The sequence below is a fragment of the Jatropha curcas genome, chromosome 6 (genome assembly GCF_041381405.1).
Source record: "Jatropha curcas cultivar XTBG-Jc1 chromosome 6, XTBG_Jcur_1.0, whole genome shotgun sequence".
Classification (NCBI taxonomy): Eukaryota; Viridiplantae; Streptophyta; class Magnoliopsida; order Malpighiales; family Euphorbiaceae; genus Jatropha; species Jatropha curcas.
The window spans coordinates 11090896-11111081 of record NC_143156.1 but is presented as its reverse complement, the minus strand read 5'-3'; the positions used below and the strand labels follow the sequence as shown (position 1 = coordinate 11111081).

The following is a 20186-nucleotide window of genomic DNA, read 5'->3' as shown; positions in this document are numbered from 1 at the left end:
AGTTTGCAAGCTGAAGAAGTCATTATATGGGCTGAAGCAATCACTAAGGGCATGGTTTGAAAGGTTTAGTAAAGCTATGCTTTCTTTTGGGTACATTCAGAGCGATGCTGATCATACTTTGTTCATTAAACATTATCAAGGTAAAATCATATTGCTTATTGTTTATGTTGATGATATAGTGATGGCTGGAAATAATGAAGAAGAAATGACTCACTTGAGAAATTTGTTAGCTAGGGAGTTTGAGATTAAGGATTTGGGAAAGTTGAGATATGTCCTTGGGATAGAAGTTGCTAGATCAGAAAAAGGGATTTTTATTTCTCAAAGAAAGTACATCCTTGATCTCTTTAAAGAAACTGGTATATTGGAATGTAAACCTGCAGAATCACCTATTGAAGCCAATCATAAGCTTCAAGCTGGAGTGGAAAGTTCAGTTGATGTTGGCAGGTATCAAAGATTAGTCGGGAGGTTGATTTACCTTGCCCATACTAGACCAGATATTGTCTATGTTGTAAGTTTAGTGAGTCAGTATATGCATGGCCCTCGGTAGTCTCACTTAGAAGCTGTGCATCGGATTCTAAGATATTTAAAATCAGCTCCTCGTAGAGGACTTTTATTTTCGAAACACGGCCATTTGACAATAATAGGCTATACAGATGCGGATTGGGCTGGTTCCCTTGATGATAGGAGATCACCCTCAGGATATTGTGTTTTTGTTGGAGGAAACCTTGTCACATGGAGAAGCAAGAAGCAGGCTGTTGTTGCTAGGTCCAGTGCAGAAGCATAATATAGAGCTATGGCACAGGGAATATGTGAACTCCTATGGTTGGGCAGATTAATGGAAGAGTTAAAGTTGGTTGAAACAACAAATATATCCTTGTTTTGTAATAGTAAAGCAGCCATTGGTATTATGAATAATCCAGTCCAGCATGATCGAACTAAGCACATAGAGATTGATCGTCACTTTATAAAAGAGAAGATAGTTGAATGCCTTCTAAATGTCTCCTATATAGCTTCAAAAGAGCAACTAGCCGATGTTTTCACAAAGGGTTTGAATAGCAAACTGTTTCATCCTTTAGTTTGCAAGTTGGGCATGAGTAAAATCTATGCGCCAACTTGAGGGGGAGTGTTGAAATCTTTGTAATTAAAGTCAATATTGTCTTTCCTAGTTTAGGTTTATTGTCTTTCCTAATTTATGTTTATTCCTATTTAGATTACTTCTTATATTGGAACAATCTTGTGTATATATATAGTGGTGTAGAGATTGAAAATATAATACACAATAAAAGAAATACGAAATATTCTTTCAACAAAGAGACTAAATTTAAATCACTCTGTTGAATTTGTTTTGAGTAAAATACAAGAATTGCATCAAATCATAAAATCAAGGACTCAACAAATGTCAAATTGCGGATTAAGCAACTCCAACTTATATGCTAACTAACTCAACTAACAAATCAAGAATAAAATGTGGAAACTTTACATCAGTAGACTCTACAGTGCCTGGTTGAAGAATCGAGATTCATTTTCAAAAATTAAATAAAAATCAGAATACATTAATTGAAGACACTAACTTCACTAATCACTAACCGGTTGTCAAATGCTCAAATGTTCTTCTCTAGGCAAACTCTGAACCGTGTCTGACCATCTTCCAGGCGAATGGTCACTACTGTTGGATGAAGCTTGAGCTTCTGCTCTTGCATCTCTTATCATCTTCAACACTTCCCTCGTAGTTGGCCGGTTATCTGGTGCCAGTGAGACACAAGCCATTGCAACATTTACAAGAGCCTGAAGTTTCTCCTCAGCTGCCTCATTACCTGAGTTAGGTTCATCTCCGGACTCCGTCTCTTCCTCACGGACTGACCGAACCCACCTAGGTATGTCTGAACCATGTTCCAGAACAAGATCTTGGAAAGGGGTTTTTCCAGTTAGAAGTTCCAACAAGAGAACACCAAAGCTGTAGACATCAGCTTGTTGAGTGGAAGGTTTTCGCAAGTCCCGACTTTCAGGTGCTCTATAGAAAAGAGAAGTTGCACTGGGTTCCTCAATCAAGTCCGGATCTCGAAACATAGTCAGGCAATAATCAGTGAGGCAGGACTCAAAATCAGGCCCTAATAGCACATTTGAGGATTTCAAATTTCCGTGTGTCAAGCCAGGGTTCTGATGGATATACAGCAGTCCAGTTGCCAAGTCCTCCGCTATTTTGAGGCAAGAAGTCCAGTGAAGAGGCTTTCCACCCCCGGAAGTCCTTGTTCCTGTAAAAAATAGCCAAGTACTTCATAAATAAAACAGAAAAGAATACTTCGCTGACAGCTTCCAATCCAGATTATGTGGTTAAAGCATTGCATAGTTCATATTCATACATATCAGACGTAAACAGCACAAATCATTGGAGATAAAGCCGGGGAGAGTCGTTCAAGTTCCAACCTCATTAGTCAGTTAAAACAAGACAGCATATTAGAGTAGTTAATTTGTCTGTTCATATCACCAGGACAATGTTTCTGCTATTCAAATCTTCAGAAATTTATCACTTGGGAAAGGCATCAAAGCAAACTTAGGAAAACTCTAAGCTTCAATATGTTAAAAACACCACTCGATCATCAAACCGAATTATCTATTTGTGGTCAAACCAAATTATACATTGGCCATTATGCACCACCAAAGTCAGTTTCATCTTGATTATTAAGATCTCTCATATCCTCCAGTGTTCCCATTTGCTGTTGCAATGCAGATATCAAGTAAACTCATTTTTGTTATCTTTGTATTCAACTGGAAGTTTAATAATAGGATCTAATATTTTAATGCGAAACTTGATAGAGAACTTTACTCTTTCCTCTAATTTTACATTTTATGGTTGTTTAATTTGCAAACTATCTGTAGTCATGAAGAAACATAGAGGATATAATAGCCAAAAGCTAAGCTTCCTGTACATGGACAAACACATCTTGAGTTATCAACACTTCTATGAAGTTAAATTGAGAAATTATAGCAGTTAAATATTTATTAAAATAAAGGATAGTCAACTTAACTAAACCTTAAAATTTGCAAATTATCTATAGAAAAGCTGCTTACTTCCTATCTAGTATTGGTTTAGAAATGGGGCTAATTTTTAAATCTATAAATTACCTATATAACTTGGCTATTCTCTTAACTTTTTTATATTGGAATTTTAATTTCTGATTTAAAAGATTTTGGTGTCTATTCTTCTCTCTCTCTCTCTCTCTTCTTATTTTCATCTTTTCTTTGATGGCCTTCCAACAGCCTCCTTCCTTCAATCTCAACCAAAAAAAACATCAATTTCTTAAGTTTTTCTGGCCATAATTTATTTTGGCACATATACCTATATTGGGGCAAAAACTTTATCATTTGCATTCTTCATCTTTTTCATTGAAGTATAATCTAACTAGGTATTTGTAAGCTCAGGGGTATTGCCTCGAAGAAGAGTAAAACACCTAAAATTCCAATGTGGTGCAAGTGCTGCCAAAGTATAAAAAGTGGTAACAACTTGATGGCTCAACTAAGACAAAAATGATACGTATATCGTTTTCTGTGTTTGCTTATCCTCATCAATGAGAAAGTTCTTGATTTAACTCCTGAAAGTTTAGCCCTTAGAATATCATATGCCACATTGTGGTGACTTTTTAAGATAAAGAAATCTGTGAAAGTAACTAGTTTCACCAATGACCGAAGCCGTGTGGAACATCCTTACTCAGGATAACAGTAGAGAAGCAACATTTGCCCAATAGTAGAAAACCAATTGCAGTTACTTGTCAGACGAGCTTCTCAATAATCTTGACAGTGACTAGGATCCAACTAAATGGAGAAGTGATGTCAAGCACTCAACCAAACCACTAACTAGCCCAATGGCAACTAAGGGGAGAGTTTTGACTAGTTGCAATAGTTTAATTGATAGTGGATTGTTGATTGGAATTTGGTAGTCCATGATTGTAGGAAAAATTATTCTTATTTATTGTTCTAAAAAAAAAATCATATCTGTCAAGTTAATTGTTCATCTCCAATTCCTGGTTTCTATAAACCTTAGTTCAAATTTCTGTAAGTCCAAGTTGTTTCCTAATTGTTTCCTGGTAGTTCGATACCAGCACTCTGAGTCTCACTGCGATTTTCCCACAATTTTGGGAGATCCTTTAAAGTTAGGAAATGGAAAAACTTCAAGACACATATTAATATGGGAAGTTCCTTTTTTTTTTTTTTCTTATGAGTTGAATGCTCTAAAACAAGATAATCAATATGTATTTAACTATACTAGAAAATTCAGTGAGATAAAAAGGATGTGCCATATTAAAGAAGAAGATAGAAAGCTCTCTATTGGGATGAACTATTATTGTGTAAAATTTCTAAAAGGTTGTTTGCCTGGAATAGGCTGAAACTAGTAAGACAGCCAAAGTGGCAATCCAACTTCTAGATTAGTTGGTATTACAGTCATAAGAACTAAAGAACAAGAATTGGCAAGAAACTTTGACTACCGTGCACAAATAAGCAGATAAAGAGAGGATTTGACTAAACAGAAGCCAGAAAATGTACTACAACATGTAAAAATGAGTCAATCCATTAACTTGAATCTGTGAAGACAAACATCGCTTGGAAAAGTGAAGATTAAACTTGAGCAACGGAATTTATGTCAAAAGCATTTGAAGAAATTATAAAAAACATAAAAAAAAAACAAGGAATAATTAACAACCCAAAACTACAAACCGGCAAACAAAGGAGGAAAACTAACAAACTTGCGTTGTGATAACAAGAACCTAAAGTTAGGAAATTGGGGATAATACTAGGAATTCTATGAAGGCATTGAAGCAATTTAATTCTTAAAAGCTGTATGGATGCAGAAATGGGTGATCCAAACTTGAAGGCATTGAGTTTGTTCACCCTTGCTCGAGGTTGCTAAACTTGCATTTTTAGTTTTGAATCAGAGGAAGGTTTCAAACTCAAATCATAAAATGAACTCGTAAAATAATAAGAGCTCACAAACCATTTAAATTAGTCATGAAATTTTATATGTATACGTGTTAAAAAAAAATCATAAATAAGCTTTTAATATAATTTTAAATATAAGATTCAATTTATTTTATTTCAAAATTAACATTTCTTTTTTTTTTTTTTTTGAAGGTATCATTTCTTTTTATTTTAGTAGAATTGTTTCTGATTGTAAATCTAGTTTGAATGAACTTTCTGAATGATCTATTTATTTGATTAAACTTCATATATTTTGAATTTTAATTTCAATTTCAAATGTCTGTAAATGATAATAAAGTAAAAGAAATATATATTTTAACAATAAACACACTGCACATTTCTTCTCAACAAAAAAAAAAAAAAAAAAGAACACAATGCGCACACACATATATATCAAAACATAAATAACATGTATAGATACTATTTAATTATAATTAAGCAAATATTTTTTAGAGAATATAATAAAATAAATTTTAATTTCTAAAAATTCATAAATTTTTAAATAAATAAAAAATATTAATCTTCATAATACATTGAAAAACAACAGTACGAAACGTAAAACTCATAAAAATGTCTAAAATATGATAATGCACATTTTTAATTTAAAATGTCTCAAATTAATTTTTTAATTTTTTACTTTAATTAAAAATTCAAAAACTCAAAAATATAATATTATTTTGTCAATAATATCCTTCAAATAATAAACCTTAATTTTTATTGTAGTTTCCACCAAAAAGTTAAAATTAATAATTGAATAAAGATCACTTCTTTCTAACAGAAAATACTTAATTTTCTGTCACCTCCAAAAATTGAACTACTATTATGTCCAGTAAAGGAGTAGTATTATCTTTCTAGTTAAAAAAATAAAATAAAACAAAATAAAATAAAATAAATAAAGACAGTATTATGTCTTCTTCTACTACGGCCAGTCAAAGAGTCAAATTAAATTATACCATGACACGTGTTCAGTGGGACACCCACTAACATGCAGCGTCAGAAGTCAGAGAACAGCATAGTTGTAACGTCAATTTCAAAGCGCCTTTTCGAGATTGAGTTTTCAAAAAATAAATTGATTTAAAAAATAAATACATTTAATTAAATTATAAACATATTGATTGTCGTTTTACCAATATCATTGGGAGAGGGGGCCAAAAAGCGACAGGGGCAGGTAAAATGCATTAGTAAAAATAAATGTACAATCACCCCGACCACATCAGATCCTCTCTTCATATATTAAATTAAAAGGATAGCCTTTTGACCCACCCAACCAACCCTGGATTTTGACAAAGGAGGAAATATATTCTCACCAAAAAAAAAAAAAAAAAAAGGGGAAAAATACATTAATTTAAATTCTATTTAAAAAAAATAAAAAATACCATCAGATCATTTTTAATTAATTTGTCCATGTCTGATTAATTTAAACATTTTATTCAAGTCTCTAAATTGAATCTTTTATTTGTAATTTTCTTATTTTAGTTATTTTTATATATCTATATATGAATTTTAATTTGTAGTATGATTTGAATAAATAATTAATTAAGCATAATGAAAAGTAACAATGTATTAATATATATTTTTTAATTATCACAAGAACACTGAAGATGTAAAATTTTTAAAATTTTTGTCCAGGTATTCCATATCTGTGTTCAAACTTCAAATATGATGGGAGTGTCCTATCATATCACTACATTTCCTGGGAACTTTCCTAGCTAGACAGATTTCCATAGCATCTAGCTGAAAACCAAAAGGTTAAAAAGGCTGGAATGGCCATGCTGCTACTAAGAGAGAAACTTTCTGGTAGAAAAAAAACTATAACAATTGTACTGATAAGGTGAAAATAATTTTATTTTCTAGAAAAAAGAAAAATCAGTCTCATTTTCATTTTTCTTGTCCAAACAAAAGCTATATATCTATATATATATATATATATATAGTCCCATCAAACCTTAGGACTAGAAGAGGGCCAGCCACAGCCAGCAGGGTAGGAAAGGTGCAGGTTGGCAGGTCGCAAATGCACATGACCTGAAGTAGTAGAAAGGGGGCATGCTACCCTATTTCTGATCCTGGCCTGTCCAAATTCTAACTCAGTTGCACCTTTATTTCGCTCCATAAATTCAATTCCAATTAATGAATAGAGAAAGCTTCAATTAATGAGTCTTTAACTCCAGGATCTTAAAATCTCATCTTTATATTCAGAAATTGCAAATTCAAACCTCTGAAACCTAATCTAACAAAAATACAAAAAAAGAAATTCAAGCCTAACTCATTAAAAATATATACTCAAACTATATTCAAGTTAAATTTGAAAAACCGGATCCAATTTGAGTTTGAAAACTTAAATTCAAACCCGATTTATTTATAATTTAGATTTTTAAAAAATCCCCTTATAAGCAAGGATAAAACTACTTGTATAAAAGGTGGGTAATTGCCCCTTCTCTTTAACAAAAAAATTAAAATTGCTTGTCATATCCAAAATTCAAAACTTGATTTTTCAATAATTTTCAAAACACTCTCAGCGTTCTGCCCCCAACTTGCATGTCATATTGTTTGCCTCCTACTTAATTAACAAGCTCAAAACTAATAATGTTCACCGAAATTTTTTGCCTAAACTCAGTGTATGAGTATAAATTAATTACAAAATGATTTTCCTAAAAAAATTACTCTCATTTTTTCTTGATATATAATCATAAATATCATTATTTAATTAAAATATTATTTATAATTAATTTAGTGTATAAACGGTATACATCCGAAGTAAGTATTTCTCTGGCTCGCTTATTGCCCTAACATCCACTATCTGCTATCACGTGACTTCTCAAAATGACTTATTAAAAAATGGTTTTTTTTTAGCTTCTAACACTAACACATTCTGATGTTATTATACTAATATGCAACATGAATAGGATGATTAACGCAGTTTTTGCCGTTAACCACGTAAGTGCGAATAATCTCCAAGTCAGAGTCAGATGGTGCATGTTTTTTATCCAAATAAAAACAAAAAGAGAAGCAAAAACACAATTAAAATAATATATATACTCCGCCAAACTCGTATTAAACATAAAAAAGGAAAAGATGCGTAAAGATTCACCGACATACCGTGAAGGAGAGAGAAGAGACTGCCGTTGGGGAAATAATCATATACAAGCAAGCGTTCCTCCTTAGCCTGGAAATAAGCTCTGAGTGGGACCAGATTAGGATGTCTTAACCTACCAATAAGTTCCATGTGTCTCCTAAACTCCTCCAACCTTGGATATCTTGCATCTTTTAGCCTTTTAACGGTCACGATGAATCCAGATTCCATTACAGCTTTATACGTACTTCCCATCGTACCTCTTCCTAATGTCTCTGCTGACGCCTTTAATAAATCCTCTAAGCTATAACTCATCTGCTGATCCCCTGCACCCAAGAATACTAAAGTACCTAACCCTTCTCCCTCCCATGAAAAACCACCTTGTGTTCCGCTATTATTACCACCCATGCCACCCCCACCACCTCCAACGTTACCACCATTTCCGGCGCCGCCATTATCACCGGCAACCACCCCTTTGCCTTTAATTCTTACGTTATCCCGTTTTTTACCGCGATTTTTGCATACCAAGCATAGTACGAGTAAACAAATTAAGCAAAGCAGCAAAAACCCACCTACGCTCCCTGCAATAATTTTGATCAATTTACTACGCTTGGATTTCGCCTTTGATCTCGGCGTTGTAGGATAAGCAGGGCCGGCCGTTGGCCCAAACGCTGTATTATTACATAGATTTTGAATCTGTTCGCCGCAGAGAGCAACATTACCAGAAAACGATGATGTATTGAACCGAATCAAAGCTGGAGCCAAGGGAATCGGACCAGACAGTTTATTATTAGACACATTGAAGAATCTGAGGCTTGTTTGGTTCAAAGGAGGAATTGTTCCGATAAAACTGTTGTCTTGCAAGTAAAGAAGATATAATCGGTTGAGTTTGAGAAGTGATATTGGGATTGGACCAGAGATTTGGTTTTCGGCTAAAACTATGACTTTTAATCGATGTAGACTGGCAATAGAATCAGGGAAATTGCCGGAGAAATTATTGTTATTGAGGAAAAGGGATTTGAGATTGATTAGGCCAGAAAGATTAGGTATTGGGCCTGAAATTGAATTCCCTTTAAAGCTTAAAACGCGAAGTTGATCTAACTGATTTAGGGTTTTTCCATCTAAAGTACCACTCAACTTAAGATGCTCCAGAACAAGCTTAGTCACCCTACCATTCTTGCACTCTTTGATCCCTCGCCATTTGCAGAAATCACTTCCTTCTCGCCATGGCAGTGAGTTTAATGGATCAATTGATGACTTGAGTTTCAAAAGCGCCTCTGCATCACTTGACGTAACCGGAGAAAGAAGAGAAATAACAGAGAATAAAAACAAACAGAGAAAATAGTACCTTGAAGCCAACGCCGGAGCCGGAGGTTCCATCATGTTGGAAAATCAATACTCCGCCGCCGCCGCCGCCGCCGCCGGTACTAGGTATAGAATAGAAATGCAATACAAGGCTCAGATCATAGTCTGAAACGAAACCCTTTGAAAGATATCATTAGGCTTGGTTTTGGTTTAGTTTCCATAAAGAGTGACATTACTGCAACTCCAAAAACAGGGAATAAAATTATTCATCATCAAAGGCCAAAAAGGCCAACTGCACTTTTCTCTGTTAGTGTGCTCCTTTTCATTGTACTCTTGTTTTGGCGCTTTTAATCCAAATCATTAATCACTTTCAAAAAAGAATTAAACAAATAAATAAACCCAAAGACCTTCAGATCCACCATTTTCCACAAGCAAACATCCCCATCAATAATTTCCTAAAAAGGCGCCAATTTCACTGTTTCTTCCCTTTGGACTCAAAAACGACGACTCCAAACATATAAGCAGAGCGCTGGGCAGCTCAGAAATTCGAAAACGCTACTTCAATCAAAGGGAGGATCAGAAACGGTTGAACGCATCGTATTTCCAACTTGTTGCTTGCAAAACTCACGGACATACCAGCATAGTCTTCACGTGAACTCATTTCAGAATTTGCAGACTACAAAAATAATCTTTCTTTTCTCTTCTCAATGCTTTCTATATTCTCAAACTTGCAGGCATTATTGACAAAAGGCAAACTCTTATTTTGTATTTTTGTTTCTTTTTTCTTTTCTTTAGGAGAGAGTGGTGGTGGGGGTTGAGTTTCTTGGGCTGCTGAAAACCCACTTTGAGTTGTTCTTGTAGAAGATTATTAGATTAACATACCAAATTATGAAAATTTTCCAGCTAAGAAATCCAAGATCCAAGAATTTCCAAGAGGTAATAATTCTAGAGAGAGGGAAAAGAGCACATGCATGTACTGTAGAGCCTTATAACAGCAGGAAATCGGTGAATGAATTGAAAGAGGGTAAGTATAATAAATAGGATCTGATCTCTTTCTTACACTTACCATTACCAAAGGGTTGATGAGCTAACATGAAACGTGGCAGCATTAAATGAATCGAAATAGAAATAAATAAAAATAGAAGGAAAGGTGGGTGTTGAGTAAACTGATCATGTTGTTGAGTTCACGTTACGGTGAAGTGTAGAAGCTGTCGCGTTGAATTTTAGGCAAATCTTTGTATGATTTACCCAAGGAATTTGTTGATTTTGCGATTCTCCGGTGGTCTTTGGATGTCGTCAACGCGGGCAATCTCTGCGCAGATATGGCTTTTTCTTTGTTTTTAGATCAACGGTGGGTGTTAGCAATTTTAGAATACGATGAGACCAAATTATTATTATTATTATTATTATATTTGGTGCTAGGCCACATGTGATTATTAATATTATTATTTTTCATGCTAGACTATAAGTGTTAGATGATCATGGATTGGGTTGAGTCGGATTTTGCACTATTCATACCTGACCCAACAATTAAAAAAAAAAAAAACCTTGCAAATATCCACCCTGCATTAGATCGGTTTTAAAATGACATTCCGATCAAATCATATTGGATTATATAAAATTATTAAAAAAGAGCCTACTTTTTAACATAAAAAAAAAGAAAAAAATTATTTAAATTGGTTGGCTCAACCTCGTAAGTATTTATATTCACTCTATTTATAAATAATCAATCCATCATGTCTTTAAAGAAAAGCATTTTTAATGGAATTTTTTTATTTATAATAATTAAATACTCGATTTTTTATTTAAAATATATAAATTATTTCTACTTATACCATTCTGATATTATATTATTATTATTTTGAATTGAGACAATCTGTATTATTAATTTATTGGCAGATACAATATTCGGATACAGGTACATTTTGGCTTTAATTTATTTGGCTCAGTCTACGTTACCAAATTGTTCCGTTACAACAACGGTTTACCAATAATTTTGCATACCAATGTTTATAAAGATTAACGAAGTCACGTCAAAAGTCACCTTCAAAGAAAAAAAGAAAGTCACTTTTTACTTTCTTTATAATTTTTTTTTCAAGGACAAATCCATGTTATGGCAAGTCTAAATATGTGCTTAATACGTAATAATCCCCTCAATTATACGAGAGCTAATTTAGGACATTAAATCAGAACAAAAAAATTACAAAATTATGAACCCCATAATTGAACTTGATTAACTTAACCTGGGTTCAGTTAGATTTCAAAACGATGTTGCATAAATATTTAAAAAAAAAAAAAAAAAAAAAAAAAAGTAATCTATCTATCCCTTTCTTTCTCACATTTGCTTGTTTCATCCCACTCATGACAATTTATTAATGGAAAAATACTTTTTAGTTTCTGCGTTTTGATCTAATTAACTAACTTGTCCCTCTATTTTGGCAAACTCTATGTATAATTTCTGAAATTTAATTCCGTCAAACTATTTTATCATTCTGTTAAACAAAAAAAGACATTTCCACAAATGTCCAGGATATACGTTTACATCAATTTTATATCCTATTTATCTTTCTATTTATATTTATATTTTCAGAACTTTATAAAAAAGATGGTTTCTCTTACTGTACAGGTAAGTCAATAATGGTTTGAATTTGATGTTTTCTCCTTAAGACAAGGGATAATAAGTAAATGGTATATAATTCATCATATAGAATATATAGTCGGAGTAGATGATATATGGCATTGCCAATGTCCTTTGGTTAAAAGGTTAGTTTGGATTTTTTCTAGCTATGATTTCTGATCTTGCTATATTATACTTTTGAGATTCCTTATAAGCGACATTATTTGTCTCCATTTTTATATATGAGTTATAGTTACTTGTCCCATACGATGTATGCACCATAAGGTCATTTATGTATTATCATCTTTATTATTTCCTTAGATTTTTATAGTTAATCTTGATTTTGATTAATCTCTCGTATTGGGAAGATAATATTATTGACGGAATAACTATATTATATAGTAGCCAAGTACTAGGTATTAAAAGAAGAGTTCAACTTTAAATTCAGTTATCAAAAGCAGGATTCAAATTTATGTTTGAATTAATATTATCTATCTTGTAAGAAAATCTAATGGACAAGTCAAGAATTATTTTATCAAAGAGTAGGACTTAGATTTTACTAAGCATCTAAACATTGAGATTCTTGCACTCTACTTCACTATATATATTAAGTAGTCTATTTGTTAGACCTTAAGCAGCTCACGTATTCGGACGAAAGCAGTCCATCTATTTGAGCTTCAACAACTCATTTATTCAAGTTTAAGCAACTCACCTATTTGGATTTAAGCGGTCCATACATTTCAGTTTAAGTAACTCACTAATGGCAGTTAATCAAAGTATAACATGTGTACTTTGGGGAACATTTGATAACAAACATATTTAAGACCTAAGAACTATAATATAGTAGGACATACATAATTAAATACCTTTAAATATTTTTACATACTTTAGAATATATATATTTAAAACATTTGAGTTAACTTATTTGGATAGTGGAGATACTCCTCTCAACTTGTTAAACAGTTAGTCCACCCATAAATAAAGCTATCAAAACTCTAAACAAAAAAAAAAAAAAAAAACTTATTATTCTTTCAAATAGCTTCCATTCAATTTTCAGAGAGGCTATCAGGTGAAATTAAACCTAATAGAACTTTTAATTCCATATGGATCACAAAAAAAAAAAAAAAGTTTGGTTGAACGTGGTGAAGAAAAATTAAATTTGATGATTGTGCTTTCTACGTCAGCATTTCGATAGAGCTTTGCTTGAAAATTGGTAATATGAATTTTTTTTACACCAATGATAGTTTAATTATTTTTATGTGACAAATTAAATTATAAATATGACAAGTTGATAGGAATATAGTTGAGCCATGAAAAGTGAAAATAATTACATTTACTTTTCTCTACAATTTAACTCTTCCAAATAAATAATAAATTTTCTTTTCCTTTCTTATTTTTTTTAAAGGGAAAATTACTATTACATACCTGTATAATTGGAAATACAACCAGTTCATTCCTCTTTTCATGAAATGAACTTGGCGGTCCCCATCTTTCACTCCCGTCATATAGTTCAGTCCTTCCGTCCATAATTACCCATTTTTGCTGTTAGTTCAAAGCAAAAAGAGCAGTTAGAGGAGTGATAAATAAAAAAGACCAAAGTACCCTTACTAATAATATAAATGCTTGTGCTATATACACTAAACACACTTTTACCTCTAATTGAAATTTAGTCTCCATTTCATAAGGAAGAGAGATGCTAAGGTTTGAAGGAAGATGACTTCCTCGAGTGGTGGAGATAGTGTCTGGGATGGCAGGTTCCTCAACAGAAGTTGCAAATGTGGGAGGAAGGCTAGCATTCGGATCTCCGAGACTAGCAAGAATAAGAACTGGTTGTACTACTATTGCGTGAATAATGAATGAGGATCATTTTTGGGATGGTGCAAGCCAGCTGAGGCAGCTTCTAAGGCAAGTGTTAGGGGTGTGGTTGTGGATTCTCACCCACAAGCAAGAAGGGGAAATGATTTTGAAGCAATGCTTAATAGAAATCTTGTTAGAGATGTTTTGGAAGTTAAAAGGGAGGTGTACACCATGAAGGGCGAGAACAGGAAACTTGTGGGACAATTTGAAGGGATGGATGGGGTTGTAAGGCATCTGAAGTTGCTGAATGTAATATGCATTTGTTGTGTTTGTGTGCTTTTTGTTGTTTTGTTGTTTTTGCTATCTAAGTAAAGGTTGTAGCTGTTGGGGGGTTATAAAGGCAGTGGGTGGTGTTGTCGTAATGAATATAAGTGGGTAGTTAGGGATGTAGGCTTTAGCATTTTATTAGACTTGCAGTGTTAGTGGTGTTGGCTATTACACCTGTTGTCATGTAAATTTTTGGGAGATGAGTGAAATGACAAATATTGAAGTTTGCCTAATATGAAGTGTTAAATTCAACAACATAGAATTGCCAAAAGAACTTGTATTTTGCATTACTATTGGTAATAAGTATGAAACAGGCACTTGTAAATCAATAGTTGTGAGATTTACAAGTAGGTAGAAGCAACTATTAAATATGACTATTGCTATTACATTGACATTCTCATTGAAGTAGAAGAAAACCCAAAAAATTACAAAAGAAAGAAGTTGCATGTGCCTAAAAATCCAAAAGTTCCTATAGTCACTATACTATCACTCCCCAATCTGAGAGGTCCCTGTTGCTTGTGCAGGCCTGTGTTGGGAACTGTAGACTCGAGCTTCCCCTTGAGACTGCCTATGAGAGTGACCCTGCTCTCCCCACTGAGACTGCATTTGACTCTGTGATTGCCTTCCATTGTTTCTCCTTCTCTTAGCCTGATATAGGAAAAATTATAGAGAATTGATAGATCAGCTTAGAGCATAACAGTCACAGAAAATGCATAAATTTCACCAAAGCCAAAATATTACAGGAACATGCTATTACAAACTGCAACAAAAAATGCAGTTTAACCAAACATGGATATCACTCTACTCAAAGCTTTTGAATCACCAAATACAACAAAGAATACAAGCAAAACACATTCATAGCAAATCATAACCAAAAATGGACAAATGCAACATAAAATGCAAAACGAAACAAAACACATTCTGTGGGAAAACAAAACACATTCTGCAACAAACCAAAAGCAACAGAACTAATAATGAAAAAGCAAACCAAAAAAAAAAAAACTTAAAGAAGAAAGAGAATGTTGTTTCACTAAAAAACATTAACAGCAAACCAAAACACATTCTCAATGCAAACCAAAACACATTCTGCAGCAAACCAAAAGCAACAGAACTGAAAATGCAAAAGCCAACCAAAAACAAAACTAAAAAAAGAAAGAGAATCAATTTCACTAAAACAAAGTAACAGCAAACCAAAACACGTCCTGCAGCAAACCAAAACCAACAGATCTGAAAATGCAAAAACAAACCAAAACCAAAACTAAAAAAGAAGAAAGAGAATGCAGTTTCACCAAAACACATAACAGCAAACCAAAATAACTTATGCAGCAAACTAAAACCAACAGATTTGAAAATGCAAAAGCCAAGCAAAACTAAAACTAAAAAAAAAAAGAAAGAGAATGTAGTTTCACCAAAATACATTAATAGCAAATGAAACAAAAACTCATAGCTACTCAATGACCAAAATACAACAACAAAAAAAAAAAAAAAAAAAACCAATTAAAACAAAAGAAATACCTGAGGTTGTAGTAATGGCTGTGATTGACATGTTCTCTTGTTATGTCCCAATTGAGAGCAATGTTTGCATCTAACTATGGTTGATATGGTGCTCTTAGTCTTCGCTGGTCCTTCACCCTCTTATCTATTTCTTCTATTTTTAGGCCTGCCCACTCTTCTCTTGACTTCAGGTGGCTTAATCATTTCTCTCTCATCACATGCTTGGAATCAGTTTCAGGGATAGGATGAATGATACCCCTATAACACTTGGTATATTTCTCAACTGTGTAAAACTCATGGAAAAAGTCTTCAACTTTAAGCCTCTTGTATCCAATTGCCAAGACAACATGTTTGCATGGCAGAACTGAAATCTCCCACCATGAACAACTACAAGTCTTCTTACTCAAATCAACAACAAATGCAAATCTTCCCTCTTTCACCTCAAATTCATCAGTGCTACTAGGAAGCATCCTATAAACTCTACTTTCCTTCATTAACTTCCTTATGTCCTTCATGCACTGGGGTGTTAATTTGCCCCCATGAAGTGGCTTTGGCAAATCTTTTATGCAAACGAACCATACATTTAACTCTCAGTGAATCCAACAAACTAATAATAGGCATTGCTCTAAGTTTTCCAACCCAACTATTAAAGGATTCAATCATGTTGTTTGAAACATGCTCACTTTTTGCATAAGGATGAAATGCATGCCTACTCCACTGATTCACAGGTATATTCATTAGCCATGCATGTGGTTTTCCATTTAGCTTTTCAGAAATTTCTTTCATATGTAATGCATTGGGAAACCAAGTCATGACTGCATTTATTAAGCCCTATTATGCATACTAATTAAAAAAAAAATTGACAGATGCTAGTGGCAGACAGATATTCAACATCATACATGAACATAATAAATTGCATGCATAAATTTAAAGTTCATAAAGTTAAAGTAAAGATTCTAACCTTTTGTTTATCTGACATAAATGTCCATAGCTTATCCATTATTGAGGGATCAATAAATTGGAAAAGACAATCTAAAACCCCTAAGACTCTTTGCACTTAGACTCCACTATTGCAAAAGCAATAGGGAATACCTCTCTGTTTGTATCTAAGGTCACTACTGATAAAAATACCCCTCAATAAGGCCCTTTTAGTTGACACCCAGCCAAACCCATAAAAGGCCTACAACCTTTGATGAATCCATCCCGTAATGCCTTGAAGGGTAGAAATAACCTCCCAAATACAATAGGGTCAGCTTCTGTGTTTCTTGGTTTTGGTTCAAATTTGACAAAGGTACCTAGATTGTACCTTTATAAAGCTGTAACGTATCTTCTTAGATGGTTATAGCTTTTCGCATGAGAACCATTTACATATGATTTTGCTTGGGCTCTTGCTCTATACAACTGCTAACCTTGTACTTGAATACCCCATTTCTTTGAAAATTCACTCTACATTAATTCATAACTTATGTTTGGATCTGAGCGAAGTTGATCTTGCAGCTTCTTCTTAACCCATCTAGTTGTGGCATTGGGATTCTTATTCCTAATTGGTCTCACACACAAATGTTCATCTTATAAGGTCTTAACCATGAAAGTCGTATTGTCATTCATTTTTTATGCATAAAATCTCCAACCGCAGCCTCCTGAATTACATGACATAGTTACTCTATCAGCATCATTCTTGTCCCACTTAATTATATACCCTCCCTTCACAGCATAATCTCTCAAGGCCTCCCTGACTTTATCTACACCAGCAAATACTTGACCAACCCTAAATGTGATATCCCCATCAACTGGTGCAACAAAGACATCATCATATATGCCTCTAAATGGATCATCATCACTGTCATTCATCTCCCTTTCATCAACTTTAGAATCAATACTACTCAAACCATCCTTTGAGTCATCAATCTCTTCATCAACACTAGCAGAACTCCCAACATTATCCTCCCTCACCAACATGATCAGATGTAGCAGTAACTCTCACAGGTGGTTTAGGACTGATAAAATCATCATCCAATTGAAATTTATCTTCTTCATCATCTTTGAAGCTAACACCATCATAGTCACTATCATTGTTGTCACTGTCATTCATTTCATCAACTACCCCTAAACCCACATTTCGAACACTTCTTTAGGTCGTCAGTCTGTAACTCTTGCTTTGACTTGCATTCTGAACTTTTTCTTTCCTTTTTCTACTCTAATCAGTGGCTACTCTTTGCACTTGTTCAACTTCAGGACTAGAATTGGGATTTTGAGTTGTAGTATCATAACCCCTTCCCCTGCCCCTGGACATGCCACTGCCACTGAACCTGCCACTGCCTCTTCCCCCGCCAATGACCACTGAACCTGCCACTGCCTCTTCCCCCGCCAATGACCCTGCTAGCTGATTCCCCATTCTCTAAGACCCCATCCCATATTTGAGCACCAAAAACATATGTTTTCCCTTTTGAACTTGAACTTGTACCTACTTCAAATGCCCTTACTTCAGTTTTAAGAACATTAGTACCATGTACTTTAGTTTCAGCAATATTAGTACCCCCTACTTCAGTGCCCTCAACCTCATTGCCCCCCTATTTCACTACCCCCCACATCACAACCACCAAACTTAGTACCCCGAGCATCATTATCCCCTAACTCATTACCCCCAATATCAAAACCACCAAAATCAGTACCCACAGCCTCATTATCCCTTAAATCATTACTCCCAACATCAAAACCACAAAAATTAGTACCCCCAGCCTTAGCACCGTCCATTTCAACAGCCCTACCATAATTAACCCCCATTTGAGTAGCCTCACCATCATGATTCACTACCCTTAACCTCAGTACCTACAACTTCAGTATCCCCACCTATATTACCACCCAAATCAGTGTTCCCAACTCCATCAAAATAAAAAAAAACTTCCCCCAACTTCATTAGTAGGCTCAGTAGTAGACTCAACTACATTAGGCTCAACAAATTTAGATTGCACTTTATTGCCATTCTCTTCTTTGCTTACACCTCTATCCCTTTTATTAGGCCTCTCAATTATCATAACTTCACTTAAATCAGGAGGAGGAGGAGCTTCAACTGCTATAGGTTGCACATTATTTCTTGTAATATAAAGTTCAAAACTTAGCCAGCTTCCCTAAACATCTCGAACATGTGCATCAAAGCCTATCAGATTCTAGTACAAGGTCATCTCCATATTTTATTTTTATGAATGTTGAATCAATGTGCAACACTTCATATACATCATTCACCAAAACCAAATAACAATACTCATCAGGGTTGACATTCACAATAATACTAACGTCACCATCAAGATTAATGTAAAGATAATAGTATGGTGGCAGCTCCATTTTGAAAATAAAAAAGAAAAACAAAAAACACATCATGAGAAACTTCACAGTTACAATCCCAGTGTAAAACCCCTAACTGTATTTAATTTCAACTACAAAGTAATGAAGAGCAAAATATCAACAATTTGTGAACCAAACATGCCATAATCATGAAAAAAAATCAAGAACAAAAAAACATAAAAACAGAGCATGGAAAATTTCTCAATTTCAATCCCATTGTAAAAACTCTAATTGTATTTCATTTCAGCTACAGAGCAATGAAGAGGAAAATATCAACATGTTGTTAACTAAAAATGCCAAAATCATGAAAAAAAAAAGCAAGAACAAAAAAAAAAAAAAAAAACTAAAATAGGGCATGGAAAACTTCTCAGCTCTAATTGAGGAATGCTATATTCGTTGTCATCCACCGCAAGAAGCAATATTTCCTAATATTCCAATACATGAACCATCAAAATTAGATATTTTCAAGAAGTACTTTGCCAAAATTATTCAAGATAACGGAGAAATCAATGCGGTTTGATGTAATTATTGCAAAGAAAAAAATATATGCATTCAAGCTTGAAGGAGGATATGGCACTCTCAATAAGCATTTAAAATCACATTATCCAAGCGAGATAGGAATGGATCTAACTCAAACTCAATTATCGTCATCAAGGTATGGTGATCCTAACACTTCTCTATTTAAATATAGTGATAAAACTAATAAAATTGAAATGGCTAAAATACGTTGTACGAAACAATTATCTTTTTTATTTGGTGAAAAAATTAGATTTAATGACTATTGTTAAAATGCATTAGATCCTTAAGCAAAAAGAGTACCTAGGAATACATTTAAAATGATTGTTTTATCTATTTATTTAAAAGAAAAAGAAATTTTAAAAAATTATTTATAAATTTTTGTGGTAAATTTACTATTTGTTGTAATATATTGTGTGATACATGACATAGTCATTCTCATATGGATTTTACTTTTCATTGGATTGACAATGAATGAAAAATTTAGAAAAGAGTTATTGCATTTAGAGTTTTTGATGACTCTCACACCACCCAAAACATTTTTGTCATGTTAAATATTATTTTTGAAGAGTATGGTTTGACTAAAAAAATTTTTACAATTGATTTTCATAATGCTAGTGCAAATACGACATCAATAAATGAATTAAAAACTCTTTGCCAACCCAAATTTGGTGGACAATTTTTTCACACTAAATGTATATGTCATATTTTAAATTTGTGTGTTCAAGATGCATTAATACTATTAAA

The 20186-nt window shown here is 33.6% G+C and overlaps 1 protein-coding gene across 1 annotated transcript; it reads right to left on the bottom strand.

Moving 5' to 3' along the window:
• Window positions 1-1316: 1316 nt before the first annotated feature.
• On the bottom strand, window positions 1317-10629 carry LOC105641406 (inactive leucine-rich repeat receptor-like serine/threonine-protein kinase At1g60630). The gene is made up of 2 exons (XM_012225936.4): window positions 8068-10629; window positions 1317-2252 (listed from the first exon to the last, which is right to left on the bottom strand). The coding sequence occupies exons 1-2, from the start codon at window positions 9422-9424 to the stop codon at window positions 1594-1596; spliced, it is 2016 nt and encodes a 671-aa protein (XP_012081326.1). The 5' UTR covers window positions 9425-10629; the 3' UTR covers window positions 1317-1593.
• Between the last annotated feature and the right edge of the window lie 9557 nt (window positions 10630-20186).

Coding starts and splice junctions, on each gene's coding strand:
- LOC105641406 (XM_012225936.4), bottom strand. CDS start 9,424: ATGATGGAACCTCCGGCTCCGGCGTTGGCTTCAAGGTACTATTTTCTC. Junction 2,253..8,067: donor TCTCTTCTCTCTCCTTCACG/GTATGTCGGTGA, acceptor TATTTTTTACAG/GAACAAGGACTTCCGGGGGT.